Source organism: Lemur catta, chromosome 15 (assembly GCF_020740605.2).
Source record: "Lemur catta isolate mLemCat1 chromosome 15, mLemCat1.pri, whole genome shotgun sequence".
Taxonomy (NCBI): domain Eukaryota; kingdom Metazoa; phylum Chordata; class Mammalia; order Primates; family Lemuridae; genus Lemur; species Lemur catta.
Window position 1 is genome coordinate 45,592,263 of NC_059142.1, and position 22,034 is coordinate 45,614,296.

Genomic DNA, 22,034 nt, shown 5'->3' on the forward strand with positions numbered 1-22,034 from the left:
TGCTCAACACTTTTTTGCTGTCTCTTTTTGAAATTGCTTTCAGAGCCAATGACAAATTCTTTTGAACATCTGAGTCCCTGGAAGGTAGAGACTGTTCTCTTCACCTCGTATTCCTGGCACCTGGCCCAGGGTCTAGACACCTGCAGGCCGTTGATAAACTGTTTATCTTAAATGAAGGAATGGTGGCCAAACTTTTTTTTTTAATTGAGGGTAGATTTAATTTTAGAAAGGCTCCACAGTCTTTTGGAGACATGTCTGATAAATCAGGTAGGTGATCAAACTGAGCAATACCATTGGGAGTTTAAAAAAAAAAGGAGACGTGCCTCTCATGTAATGAGACTTATTTTCTTGTGCATGCAGCTCATAGCTGGCTGGTGAGGGCAGTTACAAAAGCAGAGTTTCAAAAATGTTTTTGAACAGTGGCAGCATCATTGGAATGAGTTATATTTCATCCCAAGTGACTTCTTTGAATGGAACAACACTTATTTGAAATGTAAATTTTGGTATGTTTATTTAACAATCAGTCTTATTACTTTATGATTATACTCTGCATATTTGCCACATATATTAGAAACCAAAGCCTTCTAAATTGTATAGTTTTGTGAGAAAAAGTAAAGAATGGGTTTGAAAAGCTAGAGGTCCTTTGTTCTGGATGTTGTTTATACTTTATTTCATTAATTCTCATATCAACCCTATGGAAGCTTATTTTACAGATGCTCAGGCTAAGTCAGTTTGATTAATTCAAGTTACCTTTTCTAGCTTAAGCAATAGTCATAACAATTTCATGATTTATCCAGTTCTTGATGCAAGCCTGGCTCTATTTAATTAAAATGTTATCTTATGAAAACAGATTTTTTTTACACTAGTCTCAGTTTTTCCAGTCTGATCCTATATTTATATAGTCATTTTCTTTAATTAGTCTTGTAGAACAAATGCAGAAATTCTCAACAGGGGGAAAAATGCATGCGTTTGTATCATGTTTGAGCCACTGTTGGTAAATAGACACCAGTTACTGGTATTTTCAGCCATAGCCATTTGTTCCAATGGATGATCCTTACGGTTATTACTGCCAGTCAGTAAGATTTAGGAAGTTCCCAACCTGAAAACAGGTTGCATTAGAAAATTGTATAAGCAGATTGTTTGGAACTTGTTGATGTTCATAGAAATGGGATAGAAATAGAGATTAGGTTCCTGAGCCAGATCACAAGAGGCTGATTAATCTATAATGTCACTGGACTCTAGAGAGTTTAATAACTTTCCATTCTGTTGAAAAACTACTTTGTGTCTTTTGCTGTGTAAATAAGAAGAGAGCCCCTTCTTCCTACCCTGATGAGTTGGCAGTAGGGGTGCCTTTTCCTTCTCTAAATTGAGACACCAAGGAGATTTTTTTCCCCCTTTTCCCACTCTCAGTGTCAAAGGATTTTTTCCTTCTTCCTGCACACAGAACCCTGTGCCCTAGTGTGAGTGGCAGAGGCAACCAAGACATGGGATGCTTCCTACTCAGGTGTTTGCACCTGGGGAACATTTGATAATGTACATTTCTGACATTTGTTATCATTCACTATTTTTGTAGAACGGTGATTTCTTTTCACATCAGGGTAGATTCTTAGACTAAGAAATTATATATAATTTTTTATAATATATGACAGTATATATTATATAATATATATACATTTATGGTATATATGTAAAATAAACCTAAATAATCAAATGAGTGAATCTGCTGATAAGATACCCTTTGTCTTCGGTCTAAGTTTGATTATAACTTTCTCCTTTATAAGATTTTGTGTATGATTTTCTTTATTTTAATGTCTAATATGCATGTTTAGGGTAAAGTTATTTATCAACTACCATTGATTTATATTTGTTTTTTTACCAAATAAATAGTAAAAGGGCTTTGGGACTGTCAGTGTTTAGTTGCCCTTCTTTTGGTCAAAAGCTACTATCTTGTATATACTGTATATACTGATTCAAGTGTTAGTCTTTGGGCTCATAGCACCAGATGCATTTACTTATCTATTGAGTAAAATAATTATTCCTTTTAACCTCTATTTTTAAAATGATGATTTAAATTGACAGTTGTCTAAGTTGAGGATAGGTGTTAAAAGTACTCACAACTCAGGTTGGCAAACTAAACTCTTTCCTTAGCAGAAAAGAAAATAACTACAGTACTTCTCAGTACTTTTATTGCTGTTGTAATACGCTTTACTGTGTTTACACTGTACTTTCTAGGGTTTTTTACCCACATTCTATTAGATGAAGCTGCCCAGGCCATGGAGTGTGAAACCATTATGCCTCTAGCATTAGCAGCTAAAAACACTCGGATTGTCTTGGCTGGTGATCACATGCAGGTAAGTGTCCTCTGAGTCACTGTATTGAAAGTAACTTTTAATTACATTTTGATGTGTAATATTTTGTTTTCTAAAACACCGTATGAAATTGTGCCATGTATTTTAGTTTAAGTGCTTTACATAGTTCTGTACTAAAAGTGAAAACTGTTAGTATTCTGAAGAAAAATGACTATCCCACTACTCTTTTTCTTCTTTGGATAGACAGTTTGGAATGATTGAGAGTCTATCAGTGTTATAATTTTCATGTTTATTAATTTGAAGCTCAGTTCTCTATAGTATGAATATCTGATTATTTTCTTTATAAAATAAAATTTAAGTGATTCTTTCTATAATTTCCCAACTCCTATCTCTAATATTTATTATCCTGAAAGGTTAATTTTTGATATCATAGAAAATAGAGGGCTTAATTAAAAATTATAGTCAAAATCTCAAAGAATATGTCTGATTTTAGGTATTTGAATACCTTTATATAAGAAAGAGAAACACAATTTTTCTATTAAGTTATCTATTTTACAGAGTTTGAATTTTGGGGTCTTTCTCTTCTGCCACAATTGATTGAGTATGATAGCTGTCAAGATATCCAGGAAACAATTGAATGTAGAGGAACAAATTCTGTTTTTGTTTCTTTGCCTACAATGGTTTAATTTTGTTCTTTAGCAGTAAAAGGCATAACTAAGAATGGCCCCTTAAACTTTGAGATCAAGAGGGTTGTTTTGTTAATTATTAAAAATAATTGTTTTAGTCATAGGCTGTATGGACGTTCTACCAGCTCATCATTTTAAATAATTGATCAATTTTAGTGAAATAACTGTTGTGACTTTCCCAATGATGTAATGAGTTCCATCCCTGAAACTACTGAAGTAGTAGCTATTTATTATGATGTTAGGAAGAGCCCTTTATTAACCTATGTATAGAAGCTCTAAGTTTATGTTGGTATACTGCAATGAAAAGTTAGAAATTTTAGTCTAGTTCTTGATAGTAATAAAATTGTTCATAGAAAATACTGATTTTGCTTGCACTAGCATTTAACATGTTGAGGTTTAGTATATTAGAAGTTTTGTGTAGGGAGTTTTTTATAAGTAGGTTGAAAAATACTATTTGTATGTTTAGTTACATTTTCTCCATATGTTTGTCTGTTACAGCTCAGTCCTTTTGTTTACAGCGAGTTTGCCAGGGAGAGAAACCTTCATGTTTCATTACTTGATAGGCTCTATGAGCATTACCCTGCCGAGTTTCCATGTAGGATCCTCTTATGTGAGAACTACCGCTCCCATGAAGCTATCATCAAGTAGGTGTGAACTGCTCCCTCTGTGTCACACTCCCTGGGGTCTGGTGGGAGGGAACTCAAAACAACACCTTAACTGGGGAAAGATTATTCCCAACAGAGTTATACGACATCCCTAGTGTTGCAAGTTATACTTAATTTTAAAAATTATTTACTTATTTATTTTTTTCTGGACACCATGAATTGGATATACTTAATTTTATGTCTTTAGAAAACCACCTCAGGCCAGGCGTGCTAACTAATGCCTGTAATCCTAGTACTTTGGGAGGCTGAGATGGGAGAATCACTTAAGCCCAGGAGTTTGAGACCAGCCTGGGCAATAGCGACACCTTGCCTCTACCAAAAAAAAAAAAAAAAAATAGAAAAATTAGCCAAGCATGGTGACGTACATGTATAGTCCCAGCCACTCAGGAGGCTGAGACAGTGAGCTATGATTGTGCCATTGTACTCTACCCCAAGCAGCAGAGCAAGACCCTGTCTTCAAAGAAAAGACTACTTCAAAAGTCAGAGTTGTAATTTTTCACAAAATAGGTTCCATTAACCATGACATATATTTTTCTGTGACTAAATATGTAATCTGTACGAAAAGCTACATGCTATATAATAAATATATTGACAAAAAATATAATGGTTTGCTTATATGTCTTTGGCTATGTTATACAAGTATAAGGAATGTGTTTTAAAAGAAAGGAAGAAAAGGAGGGAGCAAACCCATGAAACTTATTAATAGGTTTTAGAAGATTTCTAGTAAATACAGTATGCATCTATAAGATGAACATATTATAAATGACAGCTCAGTGAATAGTCACAACCTGGTTTTTTTTTTTTTGCTTTTTGTCTTTTTTTGCAGTTACACCTCTGAGCTTTTCTATGAGGGCAAACTGATGGCCAGTGGAAAGCAACCAGCACACAAGGATTTCTACCCACTAACTTTCTTTACAGCACGAGGGGAAGATGTACAAGAAAAAAATAGCACAGCTTTTTATAATAATGCAGAGGTACCTTAGTTCTTTTTGCAAATTGTTAACATTTTCTCAGTCACATAGTCTGGTTTTGTTGAACATTTATTTAGAATTCTGGTTGACGTTTTACTGTGTATTGACTTCATTTACATGAAAATAGTATGTAAAGTTTATTTCATGTATAACATTGATTTGTTAAGATGAATCTCCTTTGGGAAACAAACTTTGATTTACTTTTTGTCTTATGATGAAACACAGAATACATGATTTCATTTAAAAGTAAAGCCAACATTGTTCTCAAATAGATCATTATTGTTAGGTGTCTGAAATAGGCTCTGATTAAATTTCATAGGGCATACAGAAATCAGGTATCATTTTAAATGAGTTAGATTTGAATTGCAGAATCCTTTGCTCCAAAGAGATCACTCAGACCCAGATAACAATGTTGTTCTCCCATTATTTGTTCCAACTTATGTAGTTCTCTTACAGTTTCTGGCTTTTTAAGTTCACAGTGAGTGTAGATAGTATGAATGGTCAAATCAGGCAGCAGACAAAAAAAAAAAATGGCAAAGTCTTTAGGGGTTAGCAGGCCAGAAAGCCAGTGGTTAAGGTTCTGGCTGTCACAGGGAGTGAAGTTCTGGCCTTCGGGAAACCTGGAGGAGGGAGGGATGCTGGTTGATCATGAGGGGAATGGGTCTCCATCTCTGATCTCCATTGCCCTCAAATCCTATACTTTACCCATCTTACTTGCAAAGAATGGATTTTATTATGTAATAGGAATTCACTTTTCCCTTAAAAAATTGATCAGAAGCCTGTAGTTAGACGTTAGTACAAGAAAATCATCGGTACTTACTTGATAAAATCCTAGCTCGAAGCAAAGAAACTTGACATTTTAGTTAGTCTGTGCCATTTAATTTTAGGAAAAGGTAAACTTTTAAAAAATATTTGAAATAATGGAAATAACTCTAGAGGTCTCCTTTACTGTTTTTTGCACTCAGACTGGAAACCACTGGCCTAGAAACCAGCCCTGGTAGTGGGTGGGAGGGAGCGACAAACAGGGCCTAAAATCCAGAAGGCCCTGATGGTCCTGCTGTGATATCAGGGATCAGAGCTGAGTCTTAATCCTTGATCCTGAGTCAGGGCTGATGTTTGCCAGAGGCTGTTCCTTCACAGTTATGTGGTGTGTTTCCTAAGAAAACTATATACTATAGGATAAATAACATGCATCTTCCTGGACTGTGAATTTTATTCAAAATTTTTTTTGAAAAATATATTTTTCATATTAAAAGAACACAAAGGCAACATTTGTATGACCTTTAAATATTAAACATATAACTTTAGAGAAATTTCAAGCCACTTTGAAGTTCATCAGAGCATAGTTGAAGTTCATCAGAGCATAGTTGTTCAATCACTCTCTTCAGCCCCATGAGTTACTGTAGTCAGCAATTTTGAGGCACATTACCCCAGGGGTTCTTTCTACAAGGGGCAAGAGTGATCCTTGTTCATGTCAGCTTAATATCAGTGTAGGCATTTTGAATTTTTGGATACCAGCACGGGCATATTTGGACAGTAAAACATTTCTGGAAGCCTTAGACTTTTCCTGATGGTTTGTAATTTAAAGGTGAAACTCTATTTTGTGTTATAGAGCAAGCAGAGCTGGTGACACCAGCTCCATTGACAGGGAAAAATAAGATTTCTTTTTTGTAAAGATTCTGACTAAACTTTACGAGGACATTTGAGAATAGTTTAAATTCCATTATTGTGAACATAAGATAGTCTTACACAGCATTAAAATCAAAATCACCTTAAAACAAAGGTTGGAATTAAAAATGAAAGAAACTGAAATTGAAGGAATACTCATAGCATTTTTGCTGTGTATGATTCTCCCTTGTTTAGGAAACGTGTTTTTTTATTTTATATCATGTGCTTTGTATATCATTTGAACTTGTGTCTTTTTTCACATGCTTAAAATGGCAGGAGACTGAGAAAGATCATTCTTTTTTATTTTGATTCTGAATTCATATCTCACAATAATGGTTTTAATTTAATGCCAAGTTGAAAACAAAGCACAATTTATTTATTTATTTTTCATTTGATTTTATTTAATTAATTTATTTTTTGAGGCAGAGTCTCACTCTGTCACCCTGGTAGAGTTCCATAGCATCAGCTTAGTTCACAGCAACCTCAAACTCCTGGGCTCCTGCGATCCTCCTGCCTCAGCCTCCTGAGTGGCTGGGACTACAGGCACTTGCCACCACACCCGGATAATTTTTTCTATTTTTAGTAGAGATGGGGTCTTGCGCTTGCTAAGGCTGGTCTTGAACTCCTGGGCATCCTCCCACCTCAGCATCCCAGAGTGTTAGGATTATTGGCGTGAGCCGCTGTGCCCAACCTCGAAAGCACAGTTTAAATACTAAGCACCAAGACATGATTCTTAACCTTGAGAAATTCAGTATGAAGGGAGGAGCTATGGAAACAAATAACCGTAAGATAGTATGATGTGAGAGGTAGACAGAAGTGCACAAATACAAAAAAACGAATCCATCAGGTTTGGTGAGGCCTGAGGCATGGGGGAAAACGTGGTTTTTGCCTTATATATTTTGAGAATCTGTAGGTAATTGTATATATGTTTATAATTGTTATATCTTTCTAATGGATTGACCTTTTTATCATTTCAAAATGTCCCTCATTATCTCTAGTAAATTTTTTTGGTTTAAAGTCAGTTCATCAGATGTTGGTGTAACCATTGTAGCTCATTTATGTTGCTGTTTGCATATATATTTTTCATCCTCTTTACACCTTTGAATCTATAGTGCATCTCCTGTAGACAGTATGTCATTAGATCTTTTTTTTTTATCTAGTGTGAAAATCTCTGCCTTTTGATTGGATTGTTTAATCCATTCACATTTAATGTTATTGATGTGGTTGGATTTACCTCTGCCTTTTTTAAAATTTCATGTATTTTTTGACCTTATGCATTAAGTGTATATTTTCTACTGTCACATTTTAATTTCTCCCATCATTTTTTAATTTTTTAAACAGATATTATTAATAAATAGTAAATAATGTACTTAAAAGACATATTTATAAAGACATCTTTTATAAATTTCTCCTTTAATATGCCTCTACACTTTTGACTGACCCTCTATTGTGCTTGCCTTATGTATTTTATTAAGGCTCTCTTTTAAATAGACAGTCATCTTTTAGCAGGCAAGGAATGTGTTTTATCAGTCTTTGTATCCTCTACTGTGGCAAGCATTGGAACTGTTTGATAAATTTGTTGAATTTATTGAATTGATAAAATTATTGAATTATAGTAGATCAAACTACCCTAAACTCTTATCATAATCCAATAAATGGGATCCAAAAAATTCAGTTGCATAAAATGTGTTACCTTACCAAGGTTATTGAAACGGTTTGGCTGAACTTGTACCACTTGAAGGCAGTGAATTCTGAAAGTCTGTGCCTCGGATCTAAATTTGGCCTAGTCCCAGCTGTGGTTTGGTGTCAGCTGATGGCTGCTGGCTGGTCTGCTTAGTTATGTCAGTGGGGGTGGGAGCAATGCTCAGACCTTTTACTGCTGGGACTTAATGGCATTGATTACAGGAATCTTCTAGTTGGTTGGTTAGTTTTATTGCCCTGATTTAGAGAGAGTGGACTGAGAAATCCTGGGAATGTGGGAACTTGCTTTCCCTGCTTTCTGTAATATCATGGCCCTCTTCCTGTCTTCCTCCCTATACAGAGATTTGAGCCTGTCCCTGTTTAAGAATGGGGGACTGGTGAAGGATACGGGCCAGTTGCATTGTTTCTGATTTTCATGTTTTCACTGGTTGTATTGCTGTAGAATTTTACTATTTAAAATGCAAATTAAAATTTTTTATTCTTACTCTGTTCACATTAGCAAAGTGTTATTCCCATTTAGAGGTAGTTTTTAAATAGCATATGCTAAAATGAGATCCGTTACAAATCTATTTTAGTTACCATATTCTTTTTTCCAAATGTTGGTGATAACTTTAATGTGTATATGTGTGTTTGTTTAAAGGTATTTGAAGTGGTGGAGCGTGTAGAAGAATTAAGAAGGAAGTGGCCAGTAGCATGGGGGAAGTTAGATGATGGCAGTATTGGTGTGGTGACTCCATATGCTGATCAAGTGTTTAGGATACGCGCTGAACTTCGAAAAAAGCGATTATCTGATGTTAATGTAGAAAGGGTGCTAAATGTTCAAGGTAAGTATTAATTGAAATGAATTAAGTCATTCAAAAGCTTAAATCTTAAAGTGTGTTCACATTTGATTTTTAATACTCAAGATCTCTCTTCTGAACAAGCAATTATATATTCATTTCATACCAAGTTCTTTAATGCCAAATTTGGTAATTAGAGGTTGACCTTATTTACACGTTTATTCAATTTTTATAGTCCAAATAAAAGAAGTATTAACAAATGGACTTTTTCTATGACCATAATTGAATAAATGCCATATAATGTCTGTATGCTATGAGTTACAATCACAATAGCATACAACACATGCTATTGCTGTACTGTATCTGAGGACTAATTTCTTCATAAAGATTTTATCTATAGACTTTCCTAAGTGAATAGTTACCAGCAACTCTTAAATTGTCTTCATGTAATTCATTGCTGTAATATTTGTGCTTTTAAATATACAGAGCAACACTATGATGTGAGCACTAAAAAAAGCTCAGTACAGTATTAGGTTTCATGGTAATATATAATAGTAGGAGTAATACAGTGGTCAGATCATGGGAGAAAAAAATAGCTCCATTGTACCATGTGTTGTCCAGATCATGCAGAATTTGGGTGAGCATTTTAGAAAGAGCATTAGTAGTGAACTAGAAAGCACTCAGAGGAGACCTAGGATAGTTAATGGTCTTTGTAAAGACCATATGAGAGTCAGAAATGGTTGAAAGAACTAGGATTGTTTGGCCTAGAGAAGAGACTAAGGACTGACATTAGAACTGTAGTCACATATTTGGAGACTTGTCATAGAATGAGGGAATACATATGTTACTATAAGAAGAGCACAGGAAAAAATGTGCAAGCTAGACTTTCCATAAGGCTTCCTTATGGAATCAGCTGTGTCTATCCTGTTTGGCCAGAGGCTAGATGACTCTGCTTCAAGGAAGCCTACTTGTATGGGTGGGACCTGGTACTAGATAATTTCTAAGATTGTTTCCAGTAATATCATTAAAGTTTTTTTTGTTGTGGTAAAATATATGTAACATAAAATTTATAATTTCAACCATTTTTACGCGTGCAGTTCTTTGACATTAAGTATGTTCACGCTATTGTGCGACCACAACCACCATCCATTTCCAGAACTTTTTTCATCTTCCCAAACTGAAACTGTGTACCTGTTAGACAATAATTCCCCATTCTTCCTTCACTCTTGGAAATCACCTTTGTATGTTCTGTCTCTATGAATTTGATTATTCTAGGTACCTCATGTAAGTGCAGTTGTACAATTGCACAATACAGTATTTGTCCTTTTGTGACTGGCTTATTTCATTAGCATAATATCTTCAAGGTTCATCCATGTTGTAGCATGTGTTAGAATTTCATGCCTTTATAAAGCTGAAGAATCCATTGTATGTATATATCACATTTTGTTCATCAATTCATCTGTCTATAGACACTTGAGTTACCTCCACCATTTGGCTGTTGTGAATAATGCTGCCATGAACATGGGTGTATATATATCTGTTTCAGTCCCTGCTTTCAGTTCTTTTGGGTATATACCTAAGAGTGGAATTTCTGGATCATGTGGTAATTCTGTTTAATTTTTTGAGGAACTGCCACACTGTTTTCCATAGTGGCTGTACCATTTTACATTCCCACTAACAGTACACAAGGGTTTCAGTTTCTCCATATATTTATATTTACTGCCTGTTATTTATCAATTACATTTTTAAAAAATGCAATGCTTTTATCAGTGGTTCAGAATGACAATCTTAAGTGTTTTTTAAAAAATTTTTTTTGTAGGAAAGCAATTCAGAGTTTTGTTTCTTAGCACAGTACGTACAAGACATACTTGTAAACATAAACAGACACCAATTAAAAAGAAAGAGCAACTTCTGGAAGATTCCACAGAGGACTTAGATTATGGTTTTTTGTCTAACTACAAGCTTCTCAATACTGCCATCACAAGAGCACAGTCCCTGGTTGCTGTGGTGGGTGACCCCATTGCTCTGTGCTCTGTTGGAAGATGCAGGTAATTATGTGTTACTGATTGAGACATTAAAGGGGGAAATGTGAAGTAATTTGTATCCCTATGTGTATGTGTACATTTATTTATGTGACCTCTTGGCTAATTAAAAGCAGTTTATTATTGCCTGATATCCAACAGGAACACAAAAGTATATTACTTTGGATCTATTCATTATATGCATAATTGTGTATTCATTCAGCTATTATTCAGCAGATATTTCCTGAGTGCCTTCTATGTTCTAAGCACTCTCCTAGTCACTGAAGATACATCAGTGAACAAAATAGACAAATATCTCTGCCCTTGTGGGGCTTATATTTTATTAGTGGGGCATACATTTTATTGGTAAGGAGAGGAAGGCTACAATAAACTAAATAAGAATATTATGTAGTATTTTACATGGTGAGTTGACTGGAAAAGAAATAATTAAGGGGAATTAGGAGTGATGGGGTGGGGCAGACTAGTTTGTGACTGTAAGTAGTCTGGTCACAGTAGACCTCACTGAGAAACGAATTTTGCAAGTGAGTTAGTAAACTTTGCAGATATCTGGGGTAAAAGTGTGCCAGGAAGAGGGAATAAATAGTGCAGGGGTCCTGAGGTGATTTTGTGTAATGTATGTATCTTTGATGGATATTAAATTTTATTAATATATCAGTTGGTACCTCATTTTTTCCCCCTTCATTGTTCTGATTTTTGATGAATTTCCTTCTGCAGTCATGTTCTCTCAAGGCTTCTCAATGGGGATGATTCTTTGTATCTGATTAATCTAGAAGATCTTAAAATTAAGGGGATTAAAAGTGGGCATCACTTATCTTTGGATATCGTCATTAATATTCATTAGACTTTAGTTACAAGAAACAATTTCTGCTAAAATATGGTTAAATATCAAACTAAACAAAAAATTTCTCTTTATACATTGTGACTTATACCAGTTAATAGGAATTTTAACTATATGAAGCCAGTAATAGAAGCTTTGGCCTTTTGAATATTGAAACACTGTGTTAGCAATAAAAAAAGAAAAGCAGTTGAATAGAAATTTATACTATTCTTTCGTGAAAAAGAAATACGCGAGGGATCACTTAAAATTTTATAAGTATGCTAGCTAGTACCTGTCACAGTGAGTTCAGAATAGTAGAAAGAAATGTAGACAGTCTTGAATCTGCCTCGGGTAATTATTTCTTTTTGATATGTTAGAATTAAAGTGGACAAAGCTGTTAGGACATGACGCTCTTTAAACCAACTTTTCTGTTGCAACATAGATTTGGCAGCATTTTATTGTCTGTTTTCATGTTCCAGCAGGAAGAAAAATTCTATGGGAAGGGAGACTGGGACCTTTAAGAATAAGTTTCACATATTAGAGTTTAAGACCCCAAATGAAGTTAATATTCTTTTATAAAGAATATTTAAGAAAGCTATTAACAAAGGAATCAAGTAGAGTTTTAATTTATGGCTACATTATGAAAAATAACCTTTTCTGTTTTTAAAAAACAAAACTTCAGTGGTCTGTGACTTATCTATAAACAATTCTGTCTTAACATGTCTTTAATTTCATATTTTAAAAATAGATTGCCATTCATTTGTAGTCACTAATGACAGAAAATTGGGAAGAAATATATTAATTCTATATTACAAATGAACAGAACCAAGTATATTAAGGAGTCTACTAATTTGGCTTACATCCTAAGAATTTTACTTTAGTTACTTAGAATGTTGCTGTGGTATTTAACCATTTTTGTTTATATTATTTGATAAGTGAGAGCACGTACAGTTTGATTAGAATTTAATGTATTAAAACATGTATAAAATGAGACAACAGGTGTTAAAAACAACTAGAAACTGTTGGGGGAATAAATAAGTATAAGGATAGTGTTAAGCCACGTTAGTTTTGGGCTCTCCTTATAAATAACTCCAAATATTTACCAACCTGAATATTTTTAAAGAAACCATTACCCTTTCTATATAGTCATGTTACACTGTGAATTGCATGAGAGCAGCATTTTTCACCCTTTCTCTGACATAAATCATTACTTTCTCAGAGCAAATAGGTGAATATTCTTCCTAAGGCCATGCTGTCAGAAGTATCCAGGCTAATTTTTAACTTGAAGCCGAGTCTCTAATGATTGCTTATTTCTTATTACTTGGTCAGGGTGTGTCAAGGACTGTGAATTAATTTATAAGCTAAGTGAAATATTTTCAGGGAAGTAAATATATTGTGTCGAGGAAAAATATCAATCATATGTAAAAAGGAATGCAGATTATCTGATTTATCTGGACAGTTTATTTTTATTTAAATTTTTTTTTTTTTTTTGTAGAAATGAGGTCTTGCTATTTTGCCCAGGCTGATCGTGAACTCCTGGCCTTAAGCTAACGTCCTCCCACCTTGGCCTTCCCAAAGTGCTGGGATTTCAGGTGTGAACCACTGCACCTGGCCTATTTGGACGGTTTAATCAGGGGCCTAGTCCAAGAGTTGATGGTTGTGGCATATAGATATTTAAACTTTAATTTCACTAATTTCATTAGAAATTAACTTAATCTCACAATAGAAGTAAACGTGGAGGACTTACTATGATTCTTGGATCCTGTAAGAACAGAAGAGTGAATTCTTTGTAGTTCAAGTTCTTTAGGAATTTTCCCATGCTTTTCTCATTTGATAATTACAAAAAATTAATATGACATTCCCAAATATCAATCAAGTTTTCAAGGGGTAATTATGGTATATATTATACCAGTTTAGGAGTCAGTCAGTTATGTATTCTTTTTTGTTGTAAAGTATTTTTAAACAGAATTTTTCTGTTAACCTCAAATGTAGTAAACTCTTCCCTCCCTCCCTTGCCAAAGTGATAAGTACTAATATAGTAGCTGCTGTGTATTGACAGCTTTCTCTGTACCAGGTGCTGGTTTATGTGCTTTACACACATTGACTCATTCAGTTGTCCCAACAACTCTGCAATGTGGGTGTTTTATTTGTATATCATGGGCAGCCTGATTCAGAAAGTTTAAATAACTACCCGGGGTCACATAGCTATTATGTAGTTCACTCAGATGTCAGATTGACTTTAAAACCCATGCTCTTTCTGGGTTATGCTGTCTTTCCCAGGAAGTGACAGATACGCACAGATAAACCTGCACTGAATGAAGGGAGGGCGAGAGGAGAGTGATAATATTTTTCCAAATCAACATGTTTGGAGAAGGTTTTCTCTGTAGCTGAATTTCTTCATTAGCACATTTCATTTACTCAGTGAAGTGTTAACATATTTCATGTATGTGTAGAGATGTGTGTATATGTGCATGTGCGCATACATACAAACCTAAGCACACCAAGTGATTTTTCAGGGTTTTATTAGTGATTCTAGAAGCAAGGTTAACATAAAAATAAAACCAAACTTTGTGTTTATGCAGTGATTAAAAGAAAGGTTTTGTCTTTCAAAATACCTAAATTTATATTACAATGTAGAGGTACACTTGGTTTTTGTGACCAATAGTACTAGAAAAAAATAGTAAACATAATAATATGTTAACATTTTAGGGAGGAAGCTGAGAATTGATGAAGCCTTTAAATAACCCTAGTGGTGAATTCTTACCCTCATTCTGGGTGTAGTTGAAATTCTCAGGTGATCCTCCAATTATGTATATTCAGAAATGCCTCATAATGCCATTTGTAGTAAGTATGGGGAGTTGAAGGGCAATGTGAATAGCCTTTGAAAGAGCCTGCATTGAGAGAAAAAAAAGGAAAGTTTTTAGCTTTAAAAATAGAATTTTTAAAGGAACAAAACCCATTTCTCTGAAAGTTTAGAAGTGATAAAAGCCATTTCCATAATAAGGAATGATAATAATACTGCTAGTGCTCCATTTTACACATGAGGAAACTTGAGATATAAAGACAGCTTAAATAATTTGCCTGAAGACACACAGCTACTCAGTCTACTTTTAGAATCTGTGCCATTGACCATTTTGCTATTAATATATCAACAGGGCAATAAAAAGTTGTCAAATCTAACATGCAAATTTCAGGTTACTTTTGGAAGTAGTTTAGCTTGGTTAACTTATAGTGAGTGTTTAATGTTACTTCTAAAATGGTGTACTTTAGCTCAAAGGCATTTCTTTGAGATCCCTGGGATCTTGTAGAAAAATACTGTTACCAAGCTACCAGCTTCTTGGGAAGTGTGAGGTTGTTTGAAGGTTCAGCTTGGCTCAGTGTTAGTTCAAATCCTGTTTAATGCACTTGAGGCTAGTGAGGGCAGTATAGGAATAGGGTATGAAGTTTTAAAACATAGCTTAAAAATAAAGCAAATTCTAGCATTTTGGCTATGTAAGCTGGAAATGAAAATATGTAATAAAGAATTGATATTAAAAACTTAGCTAGATAGGGTCAAAGCCAATCCATTGTTTCCATGTTGTTTTGCTTTGTCTTGAAGTCCAACACAAACAAAAAATGCCACTCTATGAAACTTGTACTTTATCATAGACTAAAAGAACTTTCTTATGAATACAGTATATAGTGGAATTGTATTGATAAATATTCCTGCAGTTGAATATTGTGGCTATTCTTATCAAAAGGGTGGGAAAGTTAATGGATTTTAGATCCTAAGTACCGTATAAGATAATCCTTCCTTATATTTTCTCATGTTACTATGAGAAAAAAAATTAATTTCTTCAGAAGGATTCTTTTTTTTTTTTGAGATAGATTCTTGCTCTGTTGCCCAGGCTAGAGTGCCGTGGCATCAGCCTAGCTCACAGTAACCTCAAACTCCCCGGGCTCAAGCGATCCTACTGCCTCAGCCTCCCGAGTAGCTGGGACTACAGGCATGTGCTACCATGCCCGGCTTATTTTTTCTATATATATTTTTAGTTGTCCATATAATTTCTTTCTATTTTTAGTAGAGATGGGGTTTTGCTCTTGCTTAGGCTGGTCTCGAACTCCTGAGCTCAAACGATCCACCTGCCCTGGCCTCCCAGAGTGCTAGGGTTACAGGTGTGAGGCACTGCGCCCGGCCTCAGAAGGATTCTTAAGAATAAAAATAAAGGACAGCTTTTCAGTGTGCATTTCTTGGCAACACACACTTCCTATAATGGAATGACTATCTTCTTAGCTTTAATCTTATGGTCAGAAATGCATATTTACTATTTAGTAGCATTTTTACTTTTCCTTTTGTTTACATGGAGGTCTAAAATCTTTTGTGGACCATTTCTAAAATTCATCTTTAAAAATCAGAAAAAGGCCAGGTGTGGTGGCTAACATCTGTAATCCTAGCACTGAGAGGCCGAGGTGGGAGGATTGCTTGAGGTCAGGAGTTGGAGAACAAACTGAGCAAAAGCGAGACCCCGTGGCTTCTTTTAAAAATAGAAAAATTAGCCAGGTGTTGCGGCACACAACTGCAGTTCCAGTTACTCAGGAGGCTGAGGCAGGAGGAGCGCTTGAGCCCAGGAGTTTGAGGTTGCAGTGAGTTGCTACGGTGACACCACTGCACTCCAATTGGGGCAACAGAGCAAGACTCTGTCTCAAAAAAAAAAAAAAAAAATCAGAAAAGATGGTAGAAGGCATATGTAAGAAAAACATAATTTGAAATTAAACTCTGCAAAGTTTTATGACTATATTAATAACCCAATTCCCATTTATATACTAACTTTTATAATATAAACCTTTTCATTTATGCTTCTTAAAGCCATCTTGATTACCTGCTGTCCACCTGGACACAAATAAGGATACTAACTTGGGAAGAAAACCATATCACATATCTTTTATAGCATAATAAAACATTTGAACCTCATATTAAACATAGGTATGCATATTTAGAATAGTAATTTAAAATTTAAAAACTTTATATGCTGTTTTTATAATTTATATTTAATAACTTTAATATTTAGCAAACAATTTTCAAACCTTTAGGAATAACAGTATAAAATGCAACAAATTTTGAATGTGTATTTCTCCTTTAGTATTTATTAATTTGATTAGGAAATGAATAATCAACATTAAAATTTGTATTCCAGCTTCCTATATTTTCCATAATTCATTTAGCCCATATAACTTAGTAAATTAATGTTATAAGTTGTGCTTGTGATAAGCATCTATTAAATAAGAGAAAAATATAGGAGTAGTTAATTATTTCTTAAGAATCCCATGAGGATTATCTACTTTGTGACTCAAAGTTATGTTCTGAGTTGGCTTTTCTTAGTTTTCTAGCACTAGGCTACTTTGGCCTTATAATTCAAATATATAGATATATGTGTATATATGCATATATATGTATAAATTAATTTGAACTGTATACATTATATTGAACTATATACATTATATATAGTATGTATATATATGAATGTATATATGAATATGCCTAGAAGTACAAATTTTGTATAAAATGAGTTACCATCAGGTTTGAAATCTTCACTCATTATGTGGATGACAAAAAACATCACTCTGGATTAGCGTGGATAGTTGAGCATTGGCTATGTTACTTGCATTGATGAGTCAGAATTAATTGAGAGCCTGTTTTGTATGTACCATAATACAAGGCATGACTATAGTTTTAGAATCAAACTTCTGAAGTCTTGAGATCTGGTAGAAAATTACACCTAAATCATAGTCAGATGACAATTGGATTTAAGGATTTGGGGGGTGGGGAGGAAGAATTTGAATTATCTTCAGTTATTTATGTTCTGTAATTTCATCCACTGAATTGTAAACTCATCTTCTAAATCTTTTCTGTAGGAAATTTTGGGAGCGGTTTATTGCCCTGTGTCATGAAAACAGTAGCCTTCATGGAATCACTTTTGAACAGATCAAGGCCCAGTTAGAGGCTTTAGAACTAAAGAAGACATATGTGTTGAATCCTCTGGCGCCTGAATTTATCCCTCGGGCTCTAAGACTGCAGCATTCAGGAAGTACCAACAAACAGCAGCAATCACCACCAAAGGTAAAGCCTCTGTTAATGAAATTGAAGAGGTTAAAGGGAGAGAACAGCGCGGAAGTGCCAAAGGTTTATTGGGCTGCAAGTTTCTTTAAGTATTGGAATTGAAGGTTACATTTGGCGGCAAGCAGTTTCTGCAAGGAACTTGTTAGATTTGGACATGTAAGTGAAAATACAATTTGGTGTTGAGCCATGTCATACTCATTCTCAAAAAGTTTTTACGTACGTGGTAACTTCTGGTATCCTTTATATAATAATAACCTCCCAGTCCTCTCTGCTGACAGACTTGTTTTATCAAGATATGAATAAAACAAAGCAGTTGAACCAGATTATCACATGTATTAGAAACATGTCTTTATAATATATTCTTTATAAGGAATAATGTTATAATAATAATATTTGTATAAAGAAAATAATTATAATCCTTTATTGAGTATTGATTCACTTGAAGTGGTAGGTGTTTGACAGAGTGAGAAAGTTTGGCTGACTTCTTGAAGGTTCTTTAAATTGATTTTGACCTGTATTTGTTGTACAGAAGGAGTCCAGTCAGAGGGAGTAGAGGTGAGGGAGTCAAGGCCATTTCCACTTTTGAACCATAGTTATTTTGGACAGAGACAGCTGGCTTATTTGCTAGAGTGCCCCTAAAAAATGCTTGCTCTTATTATCTAGGAAAAAAATTCTGAGGATGGCGTGTTTAGTACTTGTTCCAGTTTTTTTGTATATTTATAGTCATCAGCATGGCATTAAACTTACTGACATGAATTAAAAGAGTATATCAGTTTTGAGCTTCATTTAAAAATGTAAAACCTAATATATAAGCAATAGTTAATGGTTTAATATTTTGAAAATCTTTTAGCTAAATAGGTATTAAGCTGAGAAGAAAACTACTCTTTGTGTTAATATACTGTTGTGTATTCTTAGTTTAATAAAAATGTACTTAATGTGCAATAATGCTTTAGCGATTTGGCATTTTTAGGGGATTATGCATTCTGCATAAATCAGTCTTCTAGGTTTCTAAAGCTAAACTATTAATGAATTAATAATTTATTTATCAAACAATAAAATTTCTTCTATGTGCCCAATGTTATGGTGGGCACTAAAGAAGGGTAGATAAGCAAATTAGCCCTTGAGTCCCCCTGTAGCAGTGTTGGAGGGATTAGAGGGATGATGGTCAGAGGAAGAAAGTAGATTCAAGGCAATTTCTGCCTTGAATTGGAAGATCTTGTTCAGGAGATTATTGAGTAGTGGAGGTAGTGGGAGATTGGGGAAACGTGTCAAAACCAATAGATAAGTACAATTAGGGCAAAGATTTTTGCCTGTATTATTCACTGCTCTCACCTCTGTGCCTAGAGCAATATCTGGCTCATAATAGGTGTTTAGAAGTATTTTTTAAATGAATGAGTGAAGCATAAGAAAGAGCTTTTCCAAAAGGTGAGAGGTATGAGAGAATAGGGGACATGTCTATAAGGGACAGCAGGTAGCTTAGAGGGTGTGTGATAACTAGGAAACCTAGGCAGAAACTTTTAAACTTTATTGTTCTTTATTTAAAATGTTGCAAAATCATACCCTTTTTACACATTCTTAAATAAGGTGGAGGAATTACAGTAAACTCTTCTTCCTTAATTGAGGCATATAAGCATCAATTACTATGTTGTAGATGAAGCTAGATTCAAGCCATGATACCAAATGTGTACTGACCCTAAGCAAGATCCTACAATTAGCTTTTTGTTTTTGTTTTAAAGCTGAAGAATATGTTGACTCTACTTGCTTTTCTAAAACCATAAACTCCCCGAGGACAAAAATCGTATTCCATGTACTTTTTATGACCCCTAGTGGCTAGCCCCACTTTTTGTACACAGTGGGTGCTCAGTAAGTATCTGATAAGTGAATAATGGTTGTGGTGCATCCGGTACAGTGTAATGTGGCTTTTTTCCTTTCAGTAAAAGATTGTGTAATTAAAAGCCAAAGCAATCATCTCCCCCTAATTTTTTTTAAAACTTTTAGGAAAATTTTCTTCTCTTCTCGATGTCCTCTATTATTTTCTGTCACTAACACAGTGGTTCGCCAAATTATCCATGCACCTGGTAATTTAAAATTATTGATTATTTATACATATGTAAAATGTACATACATAAATAATCAGTAATTTTACATAACTGAGGTGTAGTGAGCTACAAGTTATCTTTGTTACCATATCACCCTCCTTGCCCAGCATTTTATTTTACTTTCATTAAATTGTTTTGTGAGGTTTGAATTTGTATTGCAGTCTTTTTTTTTTTTTTTTTTTTTTTGAGACAGAGTCTTGCTTTGTTGCCCGAGCTAGAGTGAGTGCCGTGGCATCAGCCTAGCTCACAGCAACCTCAAACTCCTGGGCTTAAGCGATCCTACTGCCTCAGCCTCCCGAGTAGCTGGGACTATAGGCATGCGCCACCATGCCCAGCTAATTTTTTCTGTATAGATTTTTAGCTGTCCAAATCATTTCTTTCTATTTTTGGTAGAGACGGGGTCTCACTCTTGCTCAGGCTGGTCTCGAATTCCTGACCTCGAGCGATCCATCTGCCTCGGCCTCCCAGAGTGCTAGGATTACAGGCGTGAGCCACCGCGCCCGGCCTGCAGTCTTTTTAAATTTAATTTTCTGTTGCAGAAAATTTCAAAAATGTACATAAGTAGAGAGCGTAGTATAATGAATCAATCCCTGCCATCCAGTTTCATTAAGATCAACTTGTTTAGTTTATATCCCACTTGCCTTACCCCACCATGACCACATACATATACACACTGGAGAATTTTGAAACAAATTCCAATTATTTTCATGTGCTAGCATCTTTGGATGAAGGGCGATTTATTTCATTAGTAGAAAAGGATTATGTTTCTGAAAATATGATACTAAGCCACACAATTTTTTTCAAGTTTCCTTAATTTTAACAATTCTATATATAAAAAGTATTAAAAATTGGTATCCTTAATGTGAGAATAAGATTTAAAATCCCAATAAGATGTCATGTGGATAAAATCATCAGAAGGCTGAATGATGGTTAAAAATACTCTGAGACCTGCTTTTTCAGGGCTGTATTTGGCAACAAAACATACCCCTAGCAATCAAAGAACTTTATTGTCCTCACTAAGACTTCAGTCCTGTGATAAGATTTAGCCAAGGTACAAAGTATTAGGGGATCTAGGAGCATAGTCCTAGCTGACCTGAATTGGCTCATTCTCTACAAGCATCATTTACAGCAAAGGGTATATTTCACGTGACCCTGCAGAAGTAGCATGTAGAAAAACAATTGGCCTGTTTCATTCTGCCTACTCCTAGGCTAGGGCATCTGCTGGGAGCAATGTTTGGAAACTTTACTAAAATGGACCAGTTTCATTTGCACACACCATAAAAACTACTCAGAGAATAGATAATATTCAAAATGGGTCCTCTGAAGACTGTGGCATTATTTTATAGATTCTAGTTTGTCAGTTGTTTTTCACCATCTCTATCCAGCTGCTCATGTGTCCCACTGTCTAGTCATCAGAGAATGTGTCGGTCTTGTTTACCTCAGTAGCCTCAGTGCCCAGCCAGTGTGGACATATGGTGGGCCCTCAGTAAATATTTGTTGAATGAATAAATGGAAAAAAATGGATGAGTGAATGAAAAAGTAAATATTTGAATGAATAAATGGTAGATGTTACGAACTACATTTGCTTATAAAAATCATGGCATTAATTAGCATCCTACCAAAGGTATGCTACTTTCTGAGATTTATTAGCAGAATGAAATTAGTTTGGAATTATTAATATTATGGAATGACTTTTATATATTGTTAGCTCTAGCTTTTATTATTATTATTTTGTTTATAAGCTACAAAACACTGTATTTCATGTAAACCAAGTAAATTTAGTGTTCTGTAGTTACTTGCTAAGTCAAAATACAGTGTGCTAAAGGACTGTATCCTATAATTGAACCATGTAGAGTGCTGAGTTATACTTGTGGACATGCTACTGTCTTTTTACGGGATAGGCCCCAGTTTGCTTTTTTTCATTTAGAACAGGGTTCCCCAACCTATGGTGAGTTGTGTAATTATTTCATTATATATTACAATGTAATAATAATAAGAATAAAGTGCACAATAAATATAATGCACTTGAATCATCCTGAAACCATCCTCCTGGTCCGTGGAAAAATTGTCTTCCATGAAAATGGTCGCTGGTGCCAAAAAGATTGGGAACCACTGATTTAGAATGCCACACAGCCCCTACAGTGCTAATGTATTTTGTCTAGCATGCTTCCTGTTTTACATCATAGGATTACCCTGGACT

At 34.7% G+C, this 22,034-nt stretch overlaps 1 protein-coding gene across 4 annotated transcripts in view; it reads left to right on the forward strand.

Moving 5' to 3' along the window:
- The window catches only part of HELZ (helicase with zinc finger), a 131,961-nt gene that overhangs the window by 75,638 nt on the left and 34,289 nt on the right, over positions 1-22,034 (forward strand). For all 4 annotated transcript variants that reach the window (XM_045527069.1, XM_045527071.1, XM_045527072.1 and 1 more), the window contains 6 exons: positions 2,233-2,351; positions 3,494-3,639; positions 4,487-4,634; positions 8,641-8,824; positions 10,599-10,827; positions 17,531-17,735. In XM_045527069.1, coding sequence (XP_045383025.1) covers positions 2,233-2,351; positions 3,494-3,639; positions 4,487-4,634; positions 8,641-8,824; positions 10,599-10,827; positions 17,531-17,735 — 1,031 coding nt within the window. The remainder of the gene's footprint in view (positions 1-2,232; positions 2,352-3,493; positions 3,640-4,486; positions 4,635-8,640; positions 8,825-10,598; positions 10,828-17,530; positions 17,736-22,034) is intronic.